Source organism: Eschscholzia californica, unplaced genomic scaffold, assembly GCF_041429995.1.
Source record: "Eschscholzia californica isolate CP2 unplaced genomic scaffold, dmEscCali1.0.p SCAF_6, whole genome shotgun sequence".
NCBI lineage: Eukaryota > Viridiplantae > Streptophyta > Magnoliopsida > Ranunculales > Papaveraceae > Eschscholzia > Eschscholzia californica.
Window position 1 is genome coordinate 44255957 of NW_028238483.1, and position 21234 is coordinate 44277190.

The following is a 21234-nucleotide window of genomic DNA, read 5'->3' on the forward strand; positions in this document are numbered from 1 at the left end:
ATGAATGATCTCAAGAAGATTTCTGCTTCTTGTGGCTCCTTTCTTGGTGTGTGTTGTTGTTTTTCCTTTTATACAATCAACACATGTCCCAAAATCAGTGAAGTCTAGGTTCGTAAGAATCCCATCCTTCACTAATCTTTCCATTCTTTCTTTCGAGACATGTCCCAATCTTTTATGCCACAAGTTAGCAGAATTTTCTTTAATCCTGTTACGTTTAATTCCAAAATTAACATTATAATGCAGGGTTAAAAGAGTTTTTGCAAACTGATCATCAAGACTGATTTTATAATGTTTACCACTTACAATACCAGAACCCACAACCGAAGAGTTTTTAACAAGATCAAAACGCTGGTTACCTAAATTCAAAAAGTACCCCAAAAGATCTAATTGAAACATAGATATCAAATTTCGAGACATCGAAGGAACAAAAAGAGTATCAGCCAAGTCCAAAATGTAACCAGTTTTTAAAACCAAACGATAAGTGCCTATAGCAAAAACTTCAGAAGGGGACTCGTTTCCCATTAAAATAAAACGCTCAGTCGGACTTGGGGTTCTGCTTGTAAGGAATCCCTGCATTATTTTGGAAATATGAATATTAGCGCCAGTATCAATCCACCAAGTATTAGAAGGAACTTCAATAAGGTTTGATTCGAAATTTGTTAGAGCTAAAAGCTCACCTTTCTTTTCAAACCAAGCCTTACGTTTTGGACAGTCAGCTAGAAAATGTCCTTTCTTTCTACAGAAATGACATTTCCATTTAACCTTCTTCTGAATATGGCCTTGAGATACTTGAGCAGGTCCATCATACTTTGGTGAATTAATTTTCTTTCCTTTCTTTGGCTTCCATTTATTTTTCTTTACTTCTTGAGAGACCATATGAACTGAAAAACTTTCTTGTTGCTTAAGCCTTGTCTCCTCTTGAACTAACATACTTGAGAGTTCATTTACATTCCATTGTTCTTTCAGTGAATTATAATTCATTTGGAATGTACCATACTGAGGAGGCAAGGAGTTCAAAATAAAGCGAACAATGAAAGGTTCATCCACGTTCATACCAAGTCCTTTCAACTTTGCTGCAATGCTTGTCATTTCTATAATATGCTCTTGCATTCCCTTAGTACCATTAAACTTCATGGTAGTTAGTTGAGCCATTAATGTGCCCGCTAAAGACTTATCAGCAGCACGAAATCTTTCCTCAATTGCCTTGATAAATTCCTTAGCATCATCAATTTGAGGAAGAGAAGACTTTATGTTGCTCGCAATTGTCATTCGCATAAACATTAGGCTTAATCTGTTCGATCTCTCCCAGGCCTCAAACAAGTTCTTTTCATCCACACTACTAGAGACAGTAAGAGCAGTGGGTTTATCATATAATAATGAGCGATCCAAGTCAAGAACACCTAAGGTGAATCTGACATGTTCACTCCATTCAGAAAAGTTTGAGCCTGTGAGCATGGGAACAGATGCAGCTTGCGAATGAAGTGATATAGGAGCTGAAACTGCAAACATCAACCATCACATTATATTATAAGCAACTAATAAAAAATATTAGGATCGATAGCAAATTATCCTATAAACAAAAATGGCACCATCATAATTTATCCTTTGGGACTAAATTATGACATACGTGCAAACAACACAAGTGATCATCATTAATCATTCATTTATTGTATCATTTAACCACAAAAAGGTTTGTCACCTTTGGGCAACACAAACCAAGTTGGTTAAGTCATACAATACACCGATTAATTACTGTAATTCATCTTTGGATAAATCATAAGACAATAATAATCGACTAATTAATTAATGATGTCACAACATTTCATGCATAAGACTATAATGAACTATAACATATGTGTTTCTCTACTCCATAAATTGCTTTGGCAATCTTTCATAATGGTTAAACACATAATTTATTGTTCACTAAGATCTCATGTTATTTAAATAAATCATGAGTCACACTAAATACAAACACTAAGGTATTTAATTAATCACACATACTCATGTTTCTTTAATTATGTATTCATGTGCATAGGAGTAGTAGCAAGTATGTAAGAACTATGATCATTAATTAGTTCTCACCATGCAACCAATAATTACCAAATATTGGTTTAACCTTATTCATATCTTCACAAATTTTTATCATATTACTTAATTTCAAAGTAATAAAATAATGAACTACTATGACATAACTTGCCTCCACCTTTCTCCAATGAAGAAAATAATACATGAATACACATATTAACACTTAATTGCAAATCTCTACAAGCAATTAAGGGTCTACCGGAAAACCTTTCTCCGATCACCGAAAACCACTCCGGTCACCGCAAAATTATAGAGATGCATTTTCCATAAATAACCATAATATACACATGCATGAACTTCTTATACATAATAGTAACTCATGCTTGTATACTAAAATCTCTCTAAATAATATCATATCTAAATTATGCATGAGACTATAAATCTATATAAATAACTACTCTCCTTTCAAGAACAAACATGAGATTCATCAACCATGGGCTCTGATACCACATGTTAGCACTTTCATGTTGGTTTCATCACACCAACCAATAGAAACACTAATCCCTTGATCTTTGAATCTCATGCTTGTTACAAGATACATGAGTAGAAAAAAGAAAATCAAGATAAAAATATATGTACCTTTCTCCATTGTAGTAGATGGTTTATTTAATCTTTATCTTCAACTTTCTTCTCTTCTTTCAATCTTTAACCTTCTTGCTTCTATATGAGATGGAGTAAAGTAAGTAGAGATGAAGAAGACTCTTTTCTCTTTCTCTTCTCTAGCTCTCTAAGTGATGGACAAGAACTAGACTTTCTAGAGCAAGAGCCCCTAGCCTTCTTTCTCTAAACTCCATCTCTATTTATACAAGTCTCTAATCCATCATAGAGTTTGTATAAGAAGCTACATGGGTGGCAAGTGTCCCTTAATGTGTCAAACAAGAAGCCACTTGGTGTAGACACAAGACAAGTGTCCTCTTATGTGTCAACCAACAAGCCATTAAGTGTAGACACAAGACAAGTGTCCTCTCAAGCTTATAGATTATCTTGGATTGAGTTTTCTTAAGCCCACTCCTTTATGGGCCTTGATTGTATGGGACATTTAGGTATGGGCCTTGTACTTGCTCTATTTTGCATAGAGCACACTTAAAATGTATAAGCCCATCTTACATTACCCACTCCGTCTATATTTGTAAGATGATCGTATATTGTTTATGCATATTTCCAATTGTTATTCCGTAATTGTAGGATGAGAAAAGTCGTCTATGTTGAAAGAGATGAAGATAGTTTATTTGCACTTGTTTTGTAAGTTTACCATGGGTGTGTGGTTCGGAAAAGAAGACAGGTAAGTTACATAGAAAACTAATTAAGACTTATTAGTGAGTGTGAGCGAGCAATAAGGGGATCTAAGTACTTCTCTTAAGGTTTTAACACTTCTTTCTTTCTATCTCTCATCATCCCTTTCCCTCTCCTCAAATAGTTTCGACCCGTATCTGTTTACCTTCCTGCTAATTCTAGCTTTCATTCTGTGATATTTCTTCACAATTGTTGGAAACGTCTCTGAACAATTGTAGGTTGAAACTCTAAATTTTTTCAAACTGTTCAACCTTTCGCCAATCCAACTTTAGTTAAGGGATTTTCACAGTTTTAGTTGCAATGTGGCACTGGCGGTTGGTTCGATAGTTTGGAAAGATTCAGGGTTAATCCAATTAATATGAGAAATTAAAGACGTTGGCAGGCGATGATGATATATCAGACAGATGGAGAATAAACAGTAAAAAAATCCGAATTGACCTAAATATTTGGAAAAGAAGAGAGGTAAGTTGCAGAGAAAAGCAGAGATTTATTAGCGAGTGCGAACAAGAAATAAGAGATCTGAGTACATAAAATAAAATGTGTAAGTTTATGTAAATGGAGAAGTATTAAATATAGGGTTCCCCCTGTTTGGTTATCTTTTATCTTTCTACATCTACGTAGAGTTTTCCCACCTTCCCCTTTTACCAACACTTAATTTAATAATCTCTGGTGAGTCATACTTAAAATTTGATTTTTCAGAAAGTTTGTTTTTATCTTATTCATATTGTCCATGTGAAACTAGGGTTTTACAGAGAAATAGAGAGAAGTCGAAATGAGAGATTAGGGCAAAACTTTGCCTTTTATATCTAGGTTATATTCTGACCAAGACTCTAGTCAAAGTGAAGTCAAGAGAAGACCAATGTCAAGTCAAGTGAAGACCAAGAAACTCTCTGGTCAAACCGAGTCAAGCTAAGTCCTCTGACCAGTCAACCTGTAACAAGAATAAACAACTAAAGTTAGTTACAACTAATTCTGTTTAGTTGTCTAACTAACTTTCTAATCTTTCCTTTCTCTTCTTCTTTGTTTCTCATTAGTATAAATAAACTTGTAATAAACTAGAAAAATCATTGATTGGAAAATGAAATAGAGTTCTTAGAATTTCTTATCTGGTATCAGTCTAGGTCTTTTGTAATCCAAAATCTAGGGTTCTTCGAGCTCAATAACAATCATCATCATCTCGCAATCAAAGAAAACATTCAACATTCAGAAAATTCAACATTCAATATCAAAATTCAGAATATTCAACATCAAAATTCAGAAGATTCAACATTATAATCAAGATTTCAAAGATTATCATCAAAACTACAACAAAATACAACATTACTTACTGTTTTTTCAGGCTTTTCTTCAAGCTTTTCTTCAAATGACTTCAAATACAGGTAATCTGCCCCCAATTTCATCAGTTACTAGTTTCATTACTGAAAAGTTAGATGATTCTAACTTTCTCATGTGGAAAGACCAAATAGAAACCCTTCTTAGTACTTATGAGTTATTAGGGTTTGTCACTGGCACAATTGAAGCACCTCCACAACTTACTTTCATTCATGGAGTTGAACAAATAAACCCAGATTTCCAACAGTGGAGGAGTAAAGAAAATTTTGTGAAATCATATCTCAAAAGTACTCTCTCCAAATCTGTTTATTATGATACCTATGGCCTTCAAACTGCTAAAGAAATATGGGATTATCTTGTTCTTACAAACAATGAAGGTCTTGAGTCTCAAAAAGACCAATTGAGAAAGAAATTGCAAAATATAAAAAAGGGAAACTCTACTATCTCTGTCTATCTCAGGGAATTAAAGCAGATTTCTGATTCTTTACTATCTGTTAATGACAAAGTAAATGAAACAGAACTAGTAAGAATTGCTATTCAAGGGTTAAGTGTTGATTATGATCAATTTACTATTGCTGTGAGAGCAAACAATGAGCACTTAACATTTGCTCAACTAAAATCTAGGCTAATACAACATGAACAATGGTTATTATCAAGAGAAGTAGATCATGAAGCTTATTATGTAAGGAGATATAACCAACAACAACAATCTAGACAGAGTTATAAACCCTCTCCTTCTTATTATAAGAATCAACCCTTAATAAAAAAAAGATGAGAATATACCATCCTCTCAAGTGTCAGGAGGTTCAAATCAACACTATAAAGGAAAAAGGGCAGATGATTTTGATTTCTCAAAAGTTCCTTGTGGAATTTGTAAAAGGTGGGGGCATTCAGCAGGTGTCTGTTACTTTAGATACCAACAAAATAAAAATCATATGGGCTACCACTCTGAATCACAAGATAAGCAAGATCCTTCCTTAGAAAATTCTACACATATGCCAGATTCATAGTCATATCTTTATGAAGATGAGGTCTTATTAGAATGTAATAATGCTGAATTATATGATTCTAATATGATTCAAAGTTATCATAATTCTAATGATGATGAAGTATTTCAAGAATGTCACACTGCTATTGTTCAAAATATGGCAGAAGATGTATTCTTTGACTGTGAATCATCTAACATTACAGCAGAAGAGTGTCATGTTGGCACTACAACTACAACTGATCAAAATACAGCATGGCTAGCAGATACAGGAGCAAATAGTCATATGACTCATAGTGCTTCTATATTGAAATCAATTCAAGCATATAAAGGGACAGAGGCAGTCATGGTGGGTAGTGGCAAATTTCTCCCTATTACTGACATTGGGTCTTCTGATTTATCTACTGCTACTCATTCATTTGAACTAAACAAGGTATTATGTGTTCCAAATCTCAAAAGGAATCTCTTATCTGTGTCAAAGTTTACAAGAGATAATTCATGCTCAATTGAGTTTCTACCCTGGGGTTATACTATAAAAGACTTATGCACCAAAAAGATTTTGGCTGAGGGTCCTATGAAACAAAATCTATATCCTATTGAAGTTCATAACAAGATATTAAAAGATAGAATCTTCTCAGCTCATATGGCTCTTACTGCAGTTCAATATGACATATGGCATGCAAGATTGGGTCATTCCCACAATGGTATAATTACTCAATTACATAATGAACAGAAGATAGCATTATCAACTACTAATGAGAAGACTTTGTGCAAATCTTGTGCTTTAGGCAAGAGCAAATGTCTGCCTTTTGAGGAGTCCACTACTATCACTAATACTCCCTTATACTTGGTTCACTGTGATATATGGGGACCAGCCCCTGTGCGAACAAGAAATAAGAGATCTGAGTATATAAAATAAAATATGTAAGTTTATGTAAATGGAGAAGTATTAAATATAGGGTTCCCCCTGTTTGGTTATCTTTTATCTTTCTACATCTACGTAGAGTTTTCCCACCTTCCCCTTTTACCAACACTTAATTTAATAATCTCTGGTGAGTCATACTTAAAATTTGATTTTTCAGAAAGTTTGTTTTTATCTTATTCATATTGTCCATGTGAAACTAGGGTTTTACAGAGAAATAGAGAGAAGTCGAAATGAGAGATTAGGGCAAAACTTTGCCTTTTATATCTAGGTTATATTCTGACCAAGACTCTAGTCAAAGTCAAGTCAAGAGAAGACCAATGTCAAGTCAAGTGAAGACCAAGAAACTCTCTGGTCAAACCGAGTCAAGCTAAGTCCTCTGACCAGTCAACCTGTAACAAGAATAAACAACTAAAGTTAGTTACAACTAATTCTGTTTAGTTGTCTAACTAACTTTCTAATCTTTCCTTTCTCTTCTTCTTTGTTTCTCATTAGTATAAATAAACTTGTAATAAACTAGAAAAATCATTGATTGGAAAATGAAATAGAGTTCTTAGAATTTCTTACAGTCCAATTCTTTTGAATAGCTAATTTGAGTTAATTAAAGATCCCTTAGTTAATGTTTCCGATCTAGACAAGTCATAGGAGTTGGACTAAAACAACTAGAGGTATCATATTAAAGAGTCGCGTTTGTATGATTCGTCTGAATAGTTGAATTGAAAAGATATAAAATTAAAACAAAATATGCTTCAGTGTTAGATAAGTCATACATGTTAATAGAGGGAAAAACGCGACAACCACAAACTTCTCTCATGTATAATGTTTAACACTATTTGATTTTGTGGGTTCTTTCCATTTTGTGCATTATTGGATTTTGTTAACAATATTTGTGTGAATATGTGGATAAGATGATGCCATGTAAACCACAAAAGTGAATACTATAAAGAAGGGGAAACTCATTGTTAGCAGGGACGGAACCAGAATTTATTTTGGCGGGGGGCCGAACTAGGTCATAAATGAATTTGGGAGACATACACAAATAAGTCATAAAGAGATTCCATTCTATCCAAAATTACCACTTAAACATCAAATCCATCCAAAATTACCACTTAAAAAAATCAATTAAGTTATAAACATTAAACACATATAAGAAAACTAATGTGAGATTACTACACCTAATAGTTTTTTTCTTTTTAATTTATCAAAATGGAACCTGTCGTTCCTTCAAATCTCTAAAATCATCTATGATGAATTTTGTGTTAAACTTCTGAGCAATTTTCTCTTTAATGTACAAAACTAAAGAATCTGAGAGAAAATTGTCATCCATTTTGTTGGCGTAGCTTTGTTTTAATTATGCGCATAAATAAAAGATCGTTCTACTGTTGCAGTAAAAACAGGAAGAGTTAGCACACGCTCGATTAACCGATAAACATTGGGTTACCTTATTGATTTTCTTGTCTTCACCATCCATAAGCTGAATGTTTACTTGTAAAAATATATACAATTGTGTAATTAACTTGTAACTGCAGAGAAGAGAAGAGAGAGAGAGAGAGAGAAAAAAAAAGACTATTTCTCTAATAAAACATATCTGTTCTCGAATTACATCTATAAGAGACAATCGATTTTGGTTAATGAGAACTAAAAATATGGATGACTCGAAATTATGTCTCTTTACAATTAGGATTAATATAAAATTAAAAAAAAATTAAAAAAAATTAATAATTAAAAGGAAACTTGGAATAGAAACTTTGCATTGGGTTATTTGAGTCATCATGTGGAAGTTAGTTGGTGGTGGTGGTGACTTGGAAACTTAAAATAGTAGAGATAATGGCAGTTAAGGCCATCAAATTAGATCATTGGCGGCCGTGAATTGTGGGCGGTGCACTTTAGGTTAAGTCTTGGGCTGGGTTTACATTTGGTTTGGGTTAAAGAGGAGGGGCCAATAAACTTTAGGTTTGGATATTTTAATAATTTTATATGACAAACAGTGGGGATGATTAAGGGTCAGGGGGGCCATGGCCCCTCCTGGCCCTAACATACCTACGTCCCTGATTGTTAGTGATTATGTCAAATATTATAACATCCCTTTCTAATGTATAATGTTTATAGACAACATGTCTTCATAGACATTTTCAAGACATTGAGTTTGTAGACAAAATGTCTTTATAGACATTTCAAGACATTTGATCCATAGACAAAATGTCATGGGGATAGACATTTATTATTTTAATATTATTATTAGAGTTAATTCCTATATGGCCCCCTACTTTGTGACCAGCTTCCTTTATGGCCCAATTTTTTTTCGTAAATTCAAATATGGCCCCCTTTTTTCATGGAAATGTCCTAACTACCCTTCCTTTAATTTTTTTTTCAAAATAAAATAAAAAAAACAAACATAATTCCACCTCACTTCCCTCTCCACCACTTATCTCTCTCCACCTTACCTCTCTTCCCAAATCATCTTTCTCTCTCTCCAACTCACCTTTTTCTCTCTCCACCTCACCTCTCTCTCTCTCCACCTCACTCTATCTTCTCCGATGAAGGTCGCCGGCCGGAAAATTTTCCGGCCGGCGACCTTCAACCTAAAAAAAAATAATTTTTTTTTTTTTTTAACTCTCATCTCCCTCTCTCTCTCTAAAAACTCCGGCGAAGGGGGTTCCCTTCGCCGGAGTACGGGTCTGTTGAAGAACAGACCTGATCTGGTCTGTTCTTCAACATATACTAATAACTGAAATCCTTCACCGGAAAAAAAAATACTCTTTTTTTGCCAAAATCTAACTCACCGGAAACAAAAAAGAACAGATAATTTAGCAGCAAAATTACATCGAACTAAAGCTCATAATTAAAGATGCCCTAGAGAGAGAAAGAGAACTTTGGTTCACCATCATTCATTAAGAGCTTCAATTTTCTCTCTCTAAAACTTTTATAAAAACAAATCAAGAAGTTTAGGTTCAATGCTTCTTCGTCTTTGATCTCCACTATCAAAACTAGTTGTAACAGATTCTTCTGAATTCATTGAAGGTGAACGAGGAGATCGTTTTTCTGGCCGATTTATAATCACACCTCCTCCTCCGCCTGAAGTTCATAGTTTCATGCCAATTTTATAGAAAACTACTAGAAACCCTAGACCCAAATCATTACAATTTCCAACAAACCCAAAACCAGATCGATGCCCTAACCTGATAAAAAAGAAAAACTTAACCAAACACATAAGAAATCGATAAGAATCATAAACATATTCTTACCTTTCAATAACGTGGTTGGATCCAGATCCACTCGATCTCTATAATGATATAACGGCGGCAACCAAAAAATAGCAGAAAGAAAAACAGCAGCACTAAAAAGAAGAACAATTACACATCTGAAACGAACGAATTTGAAGATATTTGTACATGGATTATGATCCACATTTTCATTTGGGATTGGAATTCCAACAACACCTGAAGAAGAAGAAGAAGAAAGTGATGATTCTTCTTCAATTTTACCCATAATGGATAATTGTTTTATAGATCTTGTTATTTCTCATATCCCTTTTTAGATACCCTAATTTTAGACAAAACGATTCACCATTTTTGTTTGAGTTTTTATCTTTTTCCCTCAGCTACTATTTTAGAGAGAGAAAGAGAAAGAGGGGAAGAATTGTAGAGAGAGAGAAAAAATAGTAGTACTATAAAAATTTTTTTTTTTTTTTTTTTTAGGTTGAAGGTTCCGGCCGGCGACCTTCATCGGAGAAGATAGAGTGAGGTGGAGAGAGAGAGGTGAGGTGGAGAGAGAAAAAGGTGAGTTGGAGAGAGAGAAAGATGATTTGGGAAGAGAGGTGAGGTGGAGAGAGATAAGTGGTGGAGAGGGAAGTGAGGTGGAATTATGTTTGTTTTTTTTATTTTATTTTGAAAAAAAAATTAAAGGAAGGGTAGTTAGGACATTTCCATGAAAATAGGGGGCCATATTTGAATTTACGAAAAAAAGGGGGCCATAAAGGAAGCTGGTCACAAAGTAGGGGGCCATATAGGAATTAACTCTTATTATTATTGTTTAATCACATGAAATAATATATTTGTACTAACATTTCAAATATATATTTTTCGACTTTCGTAGACATTTGTGAATATTTGTGGACATTTGGTAGACATTTATTATTTTAATATTATTATTATCGTTTAATCACATGAAATAATATATTTAATATTATTGTTTAATCACAAAAAATATATACTAACATTTCAAATATATATTTTTTTTCAACTTTCGTAGACATCTGTGAATATTTGTAGACATTTGGTAGATATTTATTATTTTAATATTATTATTATTGTTTAATCACATGAAATAATATATTTATACTAACATCCCAAGATGGTAAGATGAATTATCAATATTTGAAATGAGGGCAACTTAAAACGCTAATGAACTTAAGAGGAAAATCTAAAAAATTATTTTAATGGTTCTTTTTTATTAGTTCCAATTACATTTTATGCTTGTGGTGCCTTAAAAGTGTTTGAAATATAGTTCTTTTAACGAGGTTGCTTGATATCTATTAGTATATTAAAACAACTCAGTCGGTTATCCAGGGGATAAGTCTGACCGTTCATTTTCTCTACGAGATTTACCTTTAATTAGATCGAACGACTGATATAAAATTTTTTTTAATGTAATTTGACTTAAAAAATAAGGGTATTAGTGTAAACAATTAATTATTTTGAATATTCGGCTACAATCTCCCTAAAATAACTATATCTTGGGCATCTTCTCACTCACGATTGCACATCCACTTTCCCCTTAATTTTAGTGATTCGGTTAGACTTGTAAGTCAGTTCAAAATTATATAAATACGGTCCTCCCTCTCTACTCTTCAAACACATGGTTATTACTCTCCCCTGTAATTTTATCTGATTTATGTTGTGATTTAAATTTATTTTCTTCTCCTCGAAGGCGTTAGCCAAGAGGGACGGGAAGGGAACCTAGTTCAGTCTAATATGAACACGTTTATAAAAGTTAATTTTTGCGTATTTATTCTGCAATCAACAAAAGATGTTGTCGAAACTAATTGTATTTATCAAAATAATCGATGTCTACTTTCTCAAGTATGAGTAATTGGGTGTAACAATTTCAGCCTAACATATTCTTTTTTTATTCACCAAAGTAAAACATAGCTGGCGGCTAGAATTGTAGCATTGCGTTATTAGATTAAGTTTGTCGTGTTCCAAATGTAACCAATAGTTATAAGTGGAGTAACCTTAAATCTTAAATTGAATTCCTAATATGTATGCCCAATTGGTTGTAAGTTGAAAACTCCACAGTTTTGAAAATATAATTAGAGCATAGCTGCACATGATAGGTCTAGTACCAAACATGGTCGAGGTCAAGAAAAGAAGAAAGCAACTTGTTGGCCTAAATGACTAAAAATCTTCTTCTTGGAATGTTTAGAAACCAAATTAGAAGTTGTCCAGTCAAATATGTGGTACCAATCCTAAAAGTATTGACATTCTAGGTTGATTCTATTTTAGCCTCATCAAGATGATTATCTCCCCACAATTAGTCAATTACCCCTTATTTTGACCAATTTTAAAAAATGGCCCTTTCACCATCTTTTCTAATTAAATTTCGGGCTGCATATGTCTTTTTTTTTTTTTGATGAAAAGGCTGCATTGTCTTAGTTCTCATATTTGTCATTTCTTACCTTTTACCATATTTTATATTTTTTCAATAGAAGAAGAATGGTATATTAGATAGAGAAAATGACTTTCATCCTATCTCACATCGTAATCTCCACCATCTTCTATTCTCATTCTTTGAATAGAAATTTGAAATATGATATGAAGGTAAAATTCAAACCATGGTCTCTTCCACAAACCGAAAAAATCCGTTTTGGGGTGAAAAATGAGGAAGGGCTCGTATAGAGTATAGTGAGCTTAAGGTTACGTCCGAGATTGAGACGAAAATTAATTTCTTCGGTGAAGCGGCTTCACCAGATGTAGACTATTTCAAGAAAAGCTTGTAACTCGATATGACCAAACTCTCATAAAAAAAACTCCATATGACCAAACGGGATTAGGTATCACAACCCACCAACTTTACTCAAAAATCTTGATGATTTAGCCCTTATTAGATAAATTGAGTTCTGTTCTTGTTTCTTTTGTACTTCCCCTTCAAATTCCAACACAAGAGAATGCACCTCCAATCAATCACGGTCTCATCTTCGCTTTCACTTCAAATAAGCAAGTCAGATAGAGATTATCCTAATTACCTAAACCAGTTCTCTGGTTTGAAATTTTCTTTCCTAAACCACGTGAACATGGATTGGGCTTTCCTTCCGAAACTACAATCTAACTCAAGATAGAGTTTGAAGATGAAAATATTTTCTTGTCCTAACTTTTAATTCAATCTACATTAGAGATCTTATTATAAAAATACTATGAATTTTCATTAATGTTACATTATCCATACTTAATCCAAATCAAATTCTCAATTTAAGTGCACTTATTACTAAATTACCATAATTGTTAAAAATCAAAGGGTTATTCCGAAATAAAAAATGCTAGGGGAGAAGAAAAAATAGGCAGCTTGTAGACAGAAATCTTACGTGACTTAATATGATTCGTGTTTTCAATGGTTCTGATCCACAACTACACATCAAAACACATAAAGTTTATACCAATTTAACTTTTTTTGATCCCTATCATTACGAAAAATAAAAATGAATGGTTATGATCTCAAAACTACAAATCACATCAAAACACATAAAATTTCGGTCCGTTTAGTTTTTCTTGTTCTCTATGATAGGGGGGAAATGAAAATGAAATTGCACGACTTGTGATGCCCACTTATGTGATTGATTGTTTTGGGCAGACTTGGAATTTACTACTGTATTTAAATAAGACCATTGGATATCGCAAGTGATAAATCCAATAGAAAGAGGGAGGAGGGGAAATAGAAAACAAACACCACCTAACTCGTGGAAGTAGCTGTTAGATAGGAGAGAGCAAAAGAGCCGTTCAACATCTGCCAGCTTCTAAACTATTCTTCGATTTCAAACCGTTGATTTTCCTCGATCGCAGCGTTTCATCTGATACATTTACTTTATTTTCTCCCCTTTATTTATTATTGCTTTGGAATTTGTAACCCTAAGAATCTGAAGGATTTTGAGATTTTCATTTCTCTTGTTAAGGGCAGATTAGGGCATTTGTTGGGGGTTGATTTTCAACTCTCTCTCTCTTTGCAATTTCTAGGGTTAGGGTTTCGTTTTCCCGTGTTGGATGCTCAGATAAAGAAGAGGAATGAAAGGAACGAACACTGATTTATTTGATCCAGTAACAATCATGGATTCTGAGTTTACAATTAATCGTGATTCTGGTGCATCTTCTGATGGGGATTTTGGTTTTGCTTTTAATGATAGTAATTTTTCTGATCGTATTCTTCGGATTGAAATCATGGATGGATCATCAGGTAGTAAATCTGATGGTGATGCTTGTAATAGTTTGGTTGAGTGGGCGAGAAATCGTAAAAGAAGAAGGGAAGATATAAAGAAGGAAAATGGTTCGTTTTCAGTTTCCTTCCTAAAGTAGTTTGGTTTCGTATCTAATTCAATTTGCTTTGCTATTTTTGTTTTCTGATTTTTCAATTCAGAGTAGATGATTCAAATTTATGGTCTTTTTTCTATCTGGACCCATTATTTTCTTTCCAGATTAAGATATTTAGTTGATTACTTGATATTATAACTTGGGTACCTAGGGTTTCTGTATAAATTGTCTAGCTCTTTGTTAAGATGAAACTGTAAATGAAGGAACTTTAAAAGAAAAAAAAATATGTGAAATTAATTCGACAATTTACGAGTTTTGTACCATAGAAATCATGTCTACCCACAACCTTTTTGTGGAATGTTATTTGTTCAGCTCTCTCTCAAGATGGAACTGTAAATGGAAAAGATTTGGAAAAAAATTGTCTCGATGATTTACTCACCTTGTTTTGGGTGGTTGTATACCATTTTATCAGAAAATATAATTGTGATAAGTAACGCTGCGGGTTAACTTTTGTATGGTCAAGTATGAGTTTTCGTTTCTTTGATTATCGGCTTTTGATCTATAGAAGTGCCTCAAAGTTAATGGATGGCAATACCTCTAGTTCCCAAGTGATACTCAAATTCAGATACTTGATATTTTTGTCTACTTGACCCACCAACCAAGCTATTCCCTTTGTTTAATCTGAAGTATGGTGTCATTAAAGGGTGTTTTTTTTTATAGATTTGCTGTTGTTTCTTGGTATTGGAATACAGTTTGTTACAACGATTAGTTGCGTTGTTTGATTTAGAGAATCACAAAGAAAACGTTTATTTGTCTTGGTTATTTTCTGCTGCATTTTGTTTGTTTATGTGCTTGTTTAGTGCTTCAGTATGTGAGTCATTTGTTGTTCCGGTAATCCGGTGAGTAGATAGTTCACTTATGATGATCCTTTTTTTCATGCCTGTCTAAATAAGTAGTTTTGGTTTTAATCTAAAGCTCTCTTTTTAGCCGCAGAAATTTCTCAATGTCCCGAGGAACATACTTTTAATCTCAACCAACCTGATACTGAGGACGGTGTTGGATATGACAATCAAGATGAGGAAGTCGAGGCAATGATTGAAGAGCCACACTCAGGTTTATTATTGTTCCTCGCAATGTTGTTTTGATGTATAAATTATCTATTCAGACGTATTCCATCAAAATCGAGTTCATCTATTTGCTGAAATTCATGCATACAGGTTGTAGTGGCATGGAACCTCCGGGTTAAGTGAAACCCTAAATTCATGCATTACAAGAGTCTATAAAGGTTATCAAGGTCCTCAATTGCTATATATGTGCCATCGCAAACTCATTTAATATTATATTTTGCTTCAGGAGATGAGGATGCAGAAGGCAATGATGCATCATGGAACATGGATTGTACTACAGTAATGAGGATTAAGACTATACACATTAGTTCTCCTATTTTAGCTGCAAAAAGTCCATTCTTTTATAAGGTATTGAAATCTTGCTCTTTAAGCTAATTTTCTTTGTTTTGTTTTTTTACTTATCTAGTTGTTTTAATTTTGTAGCTTTTCTCCAATGGAATGAGGGAATCAGAACAACGTCATGTAACATTACGTATAAATGCTTCTGGTAATTACTTCCTTTCTTCTTCTTCATACAAATTGTGATCTTATTTGTACTCTTTTTGTTGTTTTTCTCAATCCATTTTCCTTGTCTAAATGTGTCAACTGAAACATCTGGAGATATGAATCTCACCACCACCATTTTCTATTTTCCTTCCATGTAACAGAGGAAGCTGCACTTATGGAGCTGCTGAATTTTATGTACAGCAATACATTATCAATAAGCACAGCTCCAGCTTTGCTCGATGTTCTCATGGCTGCTGATAAGTTTGAGGTGGCTTCATGCATGAGGCATTGCAGCAGACTTCTCCGAAACTTACCCATGACTCCTGACTCTGCTTTGCTTTATCTGGAGCTTCCTTCCAGTGTTTTGATGGCTGGAGCAGTTCAACCACTTACTGATGCAGCTAAGCAGTTCCTTGCCACAAAATACAAGGACATCACAAAGTGAGTATTAATCTCCATTACGAACTGTAACAACCCAGGCCCCCATACTTATCTATATTGTTAGACAACCGAAGCTGAAGCCAAAGTGTGCAGAGTTTTGTTTGCGGCCGAAGCTCCATGAGTCCACTCAAAGGGCCTCAATACTTACTAAGCTTAAGCTTGTACATATGGCCCCGTTCCCGGACTTTCCCCCAAGTGATGTGGAATGTTACACTAAATGTCTCGATCTTATTCTTAGAACTTACGATCTTTCCTTACACCCAAATACCTTTATTTCTTAAACTAGTTTTATCGAGTTTTTGTATGGTTAACGAGTGCCATTGTGTGGGATCTGTTATTTGATGTTTTTGTCATCCTTCTACCCGAGTCTGGATTATTTTAGTGAAGGGGCGTAAATTTCCTAATTAAGAGTTGTTCTTATTGCTCCTTTTCCCGATGATGTTCCGACTCATCAACCCTAAACCTTTAAACTCTATAATTCTGTGCAGGTTCCAAGAGGAGGTGCTGAACTTGCCTCTGGCTGGGATTGAGGCTGTGTTGTCTAGTGATGATCTGCAGGTGGCATCAGAGGATGCTGTATATGATTTTGTGTTAAAATGGGCTAAAATCCATTACCCGGATCTAGAGGACAGGCGTGAGATTCTAGGTTCACGGCTTGGCCGTTTAATCCGATTCCCTTACATGACCTGCCGTAAACTGAAGAAGGTTCTGACCTGTGTTGATTTCGACCACGAACTCACCTCCAAGGTTGTAGTCGAAGCTCTCTTCTTCAAGGCTGAAGCTCCTCACAGACAGCGGACCTTAGCTGCCGAGGAATCTGCAGTTACCAACCGCCGATTTGTGGAAAGATCATACAAATACCGACCCGTAAAAGTAGTCGAATTTGAATTACCGCGTCAGCAGTGTGTGGTCTACCTGGATCTCAAACGGGAGGAGTGTGAAAGCCTGTTCCCGTCCGGGCGTGTCTACTCACAGGCGTTTCATCTCGGTGGACAAGGTTTCTTTCTCTCAGCTCACTGCAACATGGATCAACAAAGCTCATTTCATTGTTTCGGTCTGTTCTTGGGGATGCAAGAGAAAGGATCGGTTAGTTTCGCTGTAGATTATGAATTTGCTGCTAGATCAAAGCCAACAGAGGAGTTTGTCAGCAAGTATAAAGGAAATTATACATTCACAGGTGGGAAAGCAGTTGGATACCGGAACTTGTTTGCAATTCCATGGACGGCTTTCATTGCGGAGGATAGTCTTTTCTTCATCAATGGAGTCCTTCATCTCAGAGCAGAACTGACAGTTAAGAACTGAATCAGTATCTTTTCCTGGGTTTTTTTTTGCTTGCCCGTCTTCCTTTTGTTCTACCTTGTAGGTTCAACCTTGTACGCCTTTCCAGTAGATGAGTAAGATCCTTATTGTTGCTGGGGAGAAAACTTATACTAGCAAGGAAAAGGAGAGAAAATGTAAAAAAGTGGAAACAACTCCTGTAATATCATAAGATTATGATATATGGATTAATGTATTTGGTTTTGTCTATGCAAAATGTTCCTTGGGGGGTTACCACATCTTTAATTAATTGTATCAATGTCACATGTAATGACTATGCTGTGTCACCTTTTTGGCTGAAAAGGTGGTTGTTTGCTTGATTGGAAGATATTGTCTTTCTCTATTAAAAAAAGTGACATAATAGATATATAGATTAAATAAATACCCAATTAGAGGAAAAAAAAAATAAGAAAATAACCTTTTAGTTTTTTTTTTTGTTAAGATCAAATAACCTTTTAGTCCCTTAACAAAAAAAAAAAAACCTTTTAGTTGGTTATTGAAACTGGTTGTTGTAGAACTTGATTGTGTACCAATTGCCAAAGACTTGTTTCCTCTATGATAATATGAAGATAATATGGAGAAAATAAAACTAAAGTAAAAAATGGTTGTTGGGGTGAGAGAGGCTCGAACTCTCGACCTCAGGATCACTCAGAAGCTATGAGACCTACGCGCTAGCCAACTGCGCCACCACCCCTTTGGTGCTACCTAGTTCTAACCTTAACATTTTATAGTAGAGTTAGGTTGCAAACAATAGCTCAATTGGTACACAATCCATAAACAATCCATATTTGGACACTCAAAAAAGTTCAAGTAATTCACCTTCATCTTATCTAGATGTCAAGATTCGAAACGGTCATTCTGAATATTTTCAAATTTGTAACCTTTTGTCCGGAAAGTAGTATTTCCCAATGAAGTAGTATTAGACGCCAAGGATCTTTTCGGAGATCAATGTAACCTTGTTTTGCTTTCTTTGTGAAATCATCTAGACATTTCTGTCATCATGAACATTACCAACGGAACCATGTACTGATCTTTCTTCATCTTTTTATGTATGTATTTCTTTTCGGGTGTTCTACTTAGATACCACAAAGATAAACAAGAACATCATGAGGGAGAAGAAACAACTTATTATTAACTATGTTTACATTAACAGGATTCAATTACACCTCTTCGACTAGAAGAGTTCATCATTTTCTAAAGAAAAAGAATGATACCAAGTAAATGCAAGAAAAATAAACTCATCACTTTCGGTCCCCGAAAAACCATCTAACAGCTTTATTCAGTTCCTGCAATCTTTTTCTTCAAGGACTCGATATCGGTTGCAAGTTCTTTTCTGCTCGACTGAGAAGTAACCAACATAAAACAGTTATGCAAACAATTATCCAACAAAAATCGTTCAAGGATATCTATAGAATCACCAAGTGGAGATTCAAGTTTACCTTGAAGAGAAGGTATCGGTAGACAAACCATCCGGTGTATCCAAGACCTACTAACTCCATGACCTTCGGAAGCTGGTGAAGAAACAGAAATGAAGTTTTGTTAGACATTAACCTATTTGAACTTCGATTAACCCGTCAAAACACTGCATCTTTACAAAGTTAGAATGCTTACCAATGGGACGGAGTTGATAGCACCAACCACAACGGAAGATAGCCAAACTGCAACCAATGCACCTCCACCATAGATAAGTACTGTCGACTTGTTTTCAAGTCCATCCCACTAAAAACATGTTAAATTTCTTATCAGCTTAGAGTAATCATAGAACATAGGCAATGGAAAATTGCATAGAAGAAGTACGATCAAGAGGGTATAAATGGGCTCCAACAGCTCTTTGTCCAAAAATATACGAGTCTTCAATCCCCGAATAACCAAAAAATTACACATTTACCATTTAAATATAAGGATTAGTATGACGAAGAATGTATCAACCCAAGCATCTCAATCAACTCTAACATAGCCCACTTAGGATAGGTTGGGTTGGGATGTTGTAGGTTCAAAATGAGGCTTATGAAAACTTAGTTGGGCCCTGTAAACACCGAAGAGAGCGAGTTTGATCCATGGCAATGGGGTTCTTGGTCCGCTTGAAAATTCACGCTCACTTTTGCAAGAAAAAGAAGTATCGACGAGCATGACTAAAGGGGGCCTCGTAATGATGTAGATAAATATAGCAAAGATGCTCTCACCTTCTCCTTCAAGTCTTCAAAAGTTGCTCCAACATCTACAGGAGCAGATGACTCTTCTGAAGAAGATGCTCTAATCTTGAGCGACGAGAACTTGTTAGTTTCTGTTTGAGAGAAAAACCGGATTAAAAATCATGGTTTATTACTGTGAAGCAACGAAAAGACATCCTAGTGAGTGGTATTTACCTTTGGTATTTTAATCTTTTGATTTAACAAAGAAGAAAATTCATATTTGACTATCAAAGTCGAAGATATGAGTAGAACAATACTAAGAAACTATTCCTAATTCGAATCTACTAAAAAAAACAGATCACCCACAGAGGTTATTCTATACACAAATTTTGCTGAGCAATGAGCAATAAAATCTTCTAGAATGAAACACATGAAGGAAGTCTGAAAATTTTCAACCATTAGAAGATTGAGATTAAACTACATGGAGAGAGATATTCACAATAAAAAAATTACTGCTTAATTGCTGAGATTGGTTGAATGCAAAATGGTACTAATCTCAGCTGAAGGAATATATTAGAATGCACAACTGAGACAACTTAAAACCCTAAAATATTGAGTAGAATGGATATCAAAGATCAAACTTCTTATATCTGGTACCATTAGTTCAACTGAGCCCCAAAATTCTTCACCTCAAGAAAAACTCTGAGCTTCATAAGCAGGTAAGTGGAATTGGGGAATTTTCTAAAATCCACCATAAACATTGTAATAATGGGTTCTGAACCAGAATGGAGAACTACCCAGACTGTAATTTTAATTGGGGTTTCAAAAATTCATCTTGAATATTGAAAGAAATGAATTGAGGGTAAGTTTGAAAATGGGTTTACTTACCTGGGTATTGTTTGAAGGAAGTCGAGAATGAAAGAGTGGTGGAAGGGCGAGGTGGTAGATAAGGTAGGGATGAGCGGACTGAGCTTGTCTTTGCCAAACACGGCCTTAATACTGCCATTGAAGATGATGGACCTGCTGCATACACAGTTGCCATGGCTTCACTCTTCAACTACCACTACAAATCTCTCTCTCTCTTTCTCTCTACAACTTAAGATTACCAAACAACATTCACAAAGTCATACTTCGTCCATTCGTTGGTCTATCCACATTCTCTCTCTCTCTCGAGCTGACAAGACATCTCCACTCAATGACAAGTGGCATTAAGTAGCCTCATGATTGGTTGTTTATTTTATCACAAATCCAGCTCACTACCCCACTCTTTCACCTCTCTTCTCTCTCCAATGGTGGTGGTAACCAGAGAATGACTATTCAAGAAAAATGAAGAGCTGAAAATCTGGAGAAATTCTATTAATCCATCCATTTTGGTCCCTCTGTCAGTCCTTCGACGATGTGACAACATATCACTTGAGTGTGGAGCAATTGGAGAGAGAATGGTTAAAAAATATACTCCAGTGATATGTCACCACATCAGCGGAGGCTTTGGGGAGGGACCAAAGTAGAAGGATGAATAGAATTTTTGAAAAATCTTAGGAAAAAAAAAAACAATCCAATACAGGATGAATTAGATTTTTGTACTTGTGCTAAATGG

At 34.8% G+C, this 21234-nt stretch overlaps 2 protein-coding genes and 1 non-coding gene across 4 annotated transcripts; 1 reads left to right on the forward strand and 2 right to left on the reverse strand.

Moving 5' to 3' along the window:
- The first annotated feature begins 13452 nt into the window (after positions 1 to 13452).
- LOC147535468 (BTB/POZ domain-containing protein POB1-like) lies at positions 13453 to 17715 on the forward strand. Of its 2 annotated transcripts, none has more exons than XM_086646738.1 (6): positions 13453 to 14150; positions 15122 to 15247; positions 15488 to 15609; positions 15685 to 15748; positions 15909 to 16188; positions 16677 to 17715. In XM_086646738.1, the coding sequence occupies exons 1-6, from the start codon at positions 13892 to 13894 to the stop codon at positions 17488 to 17490; spliced, it is 1665 nt and encodes a 554-aa protein (XP_086502864.1). In that variant the 5' UTR covers positions 13453 to 13891; the 3' UTR covers positions 17491 to 17715. The 2 variants fall into 2 exon arrangements, with proteins under 2 accessions (XP_086502864.1, XP_086502865.1); XM_086646739.1 differs by having other exon boundaries at positions 13513 to 14150; positions 15128 to 15247.
- A 399-nt stretch (positions 17716 to 18114) lies between these two features.
- On the reverse strand, positions 18115 to 18199 carry TRNAM-CAU (transfer RNA methionine (anticodon CAU)). Its single transcript is given in 2 exon segments — positions 18115 to 18150; positions 18162 to 18199. It is a non-coding gene; the product is annotated as a tRNA-Met (tRNA).
- A 413-nt stretch (positions 18200 to 18612) lies between these two features.
- On the reverse strand, positions 18613 to 20991 carry LOC147535470 (CURVATURE THYLAKOID 1A-like protein). Its single transcript, XM_086645815.1, has 5 exons — positions 20526 to 20991; positions 19689 to 19789; positions 19117 to 19224; positions 18945 to 19016; positions 18613 to 18846 (listed from the first exon to the last, which is right to left on the reverse strand). The coding sequence occupies exons 1-5, from the start codon at positions 20677 to 20679 to the stop codon at positions 18781 to 18783; spliced, it is 501 nt and encodes a 166-aa protein (XP_086501941.1). The 5' UTR covers positions 20680 to 20991; the 3' UTR covers positions 18613 to 18780.
- Between the last annotated feature and the right edge of the window lie 243 nt (positions 20992 to 21234).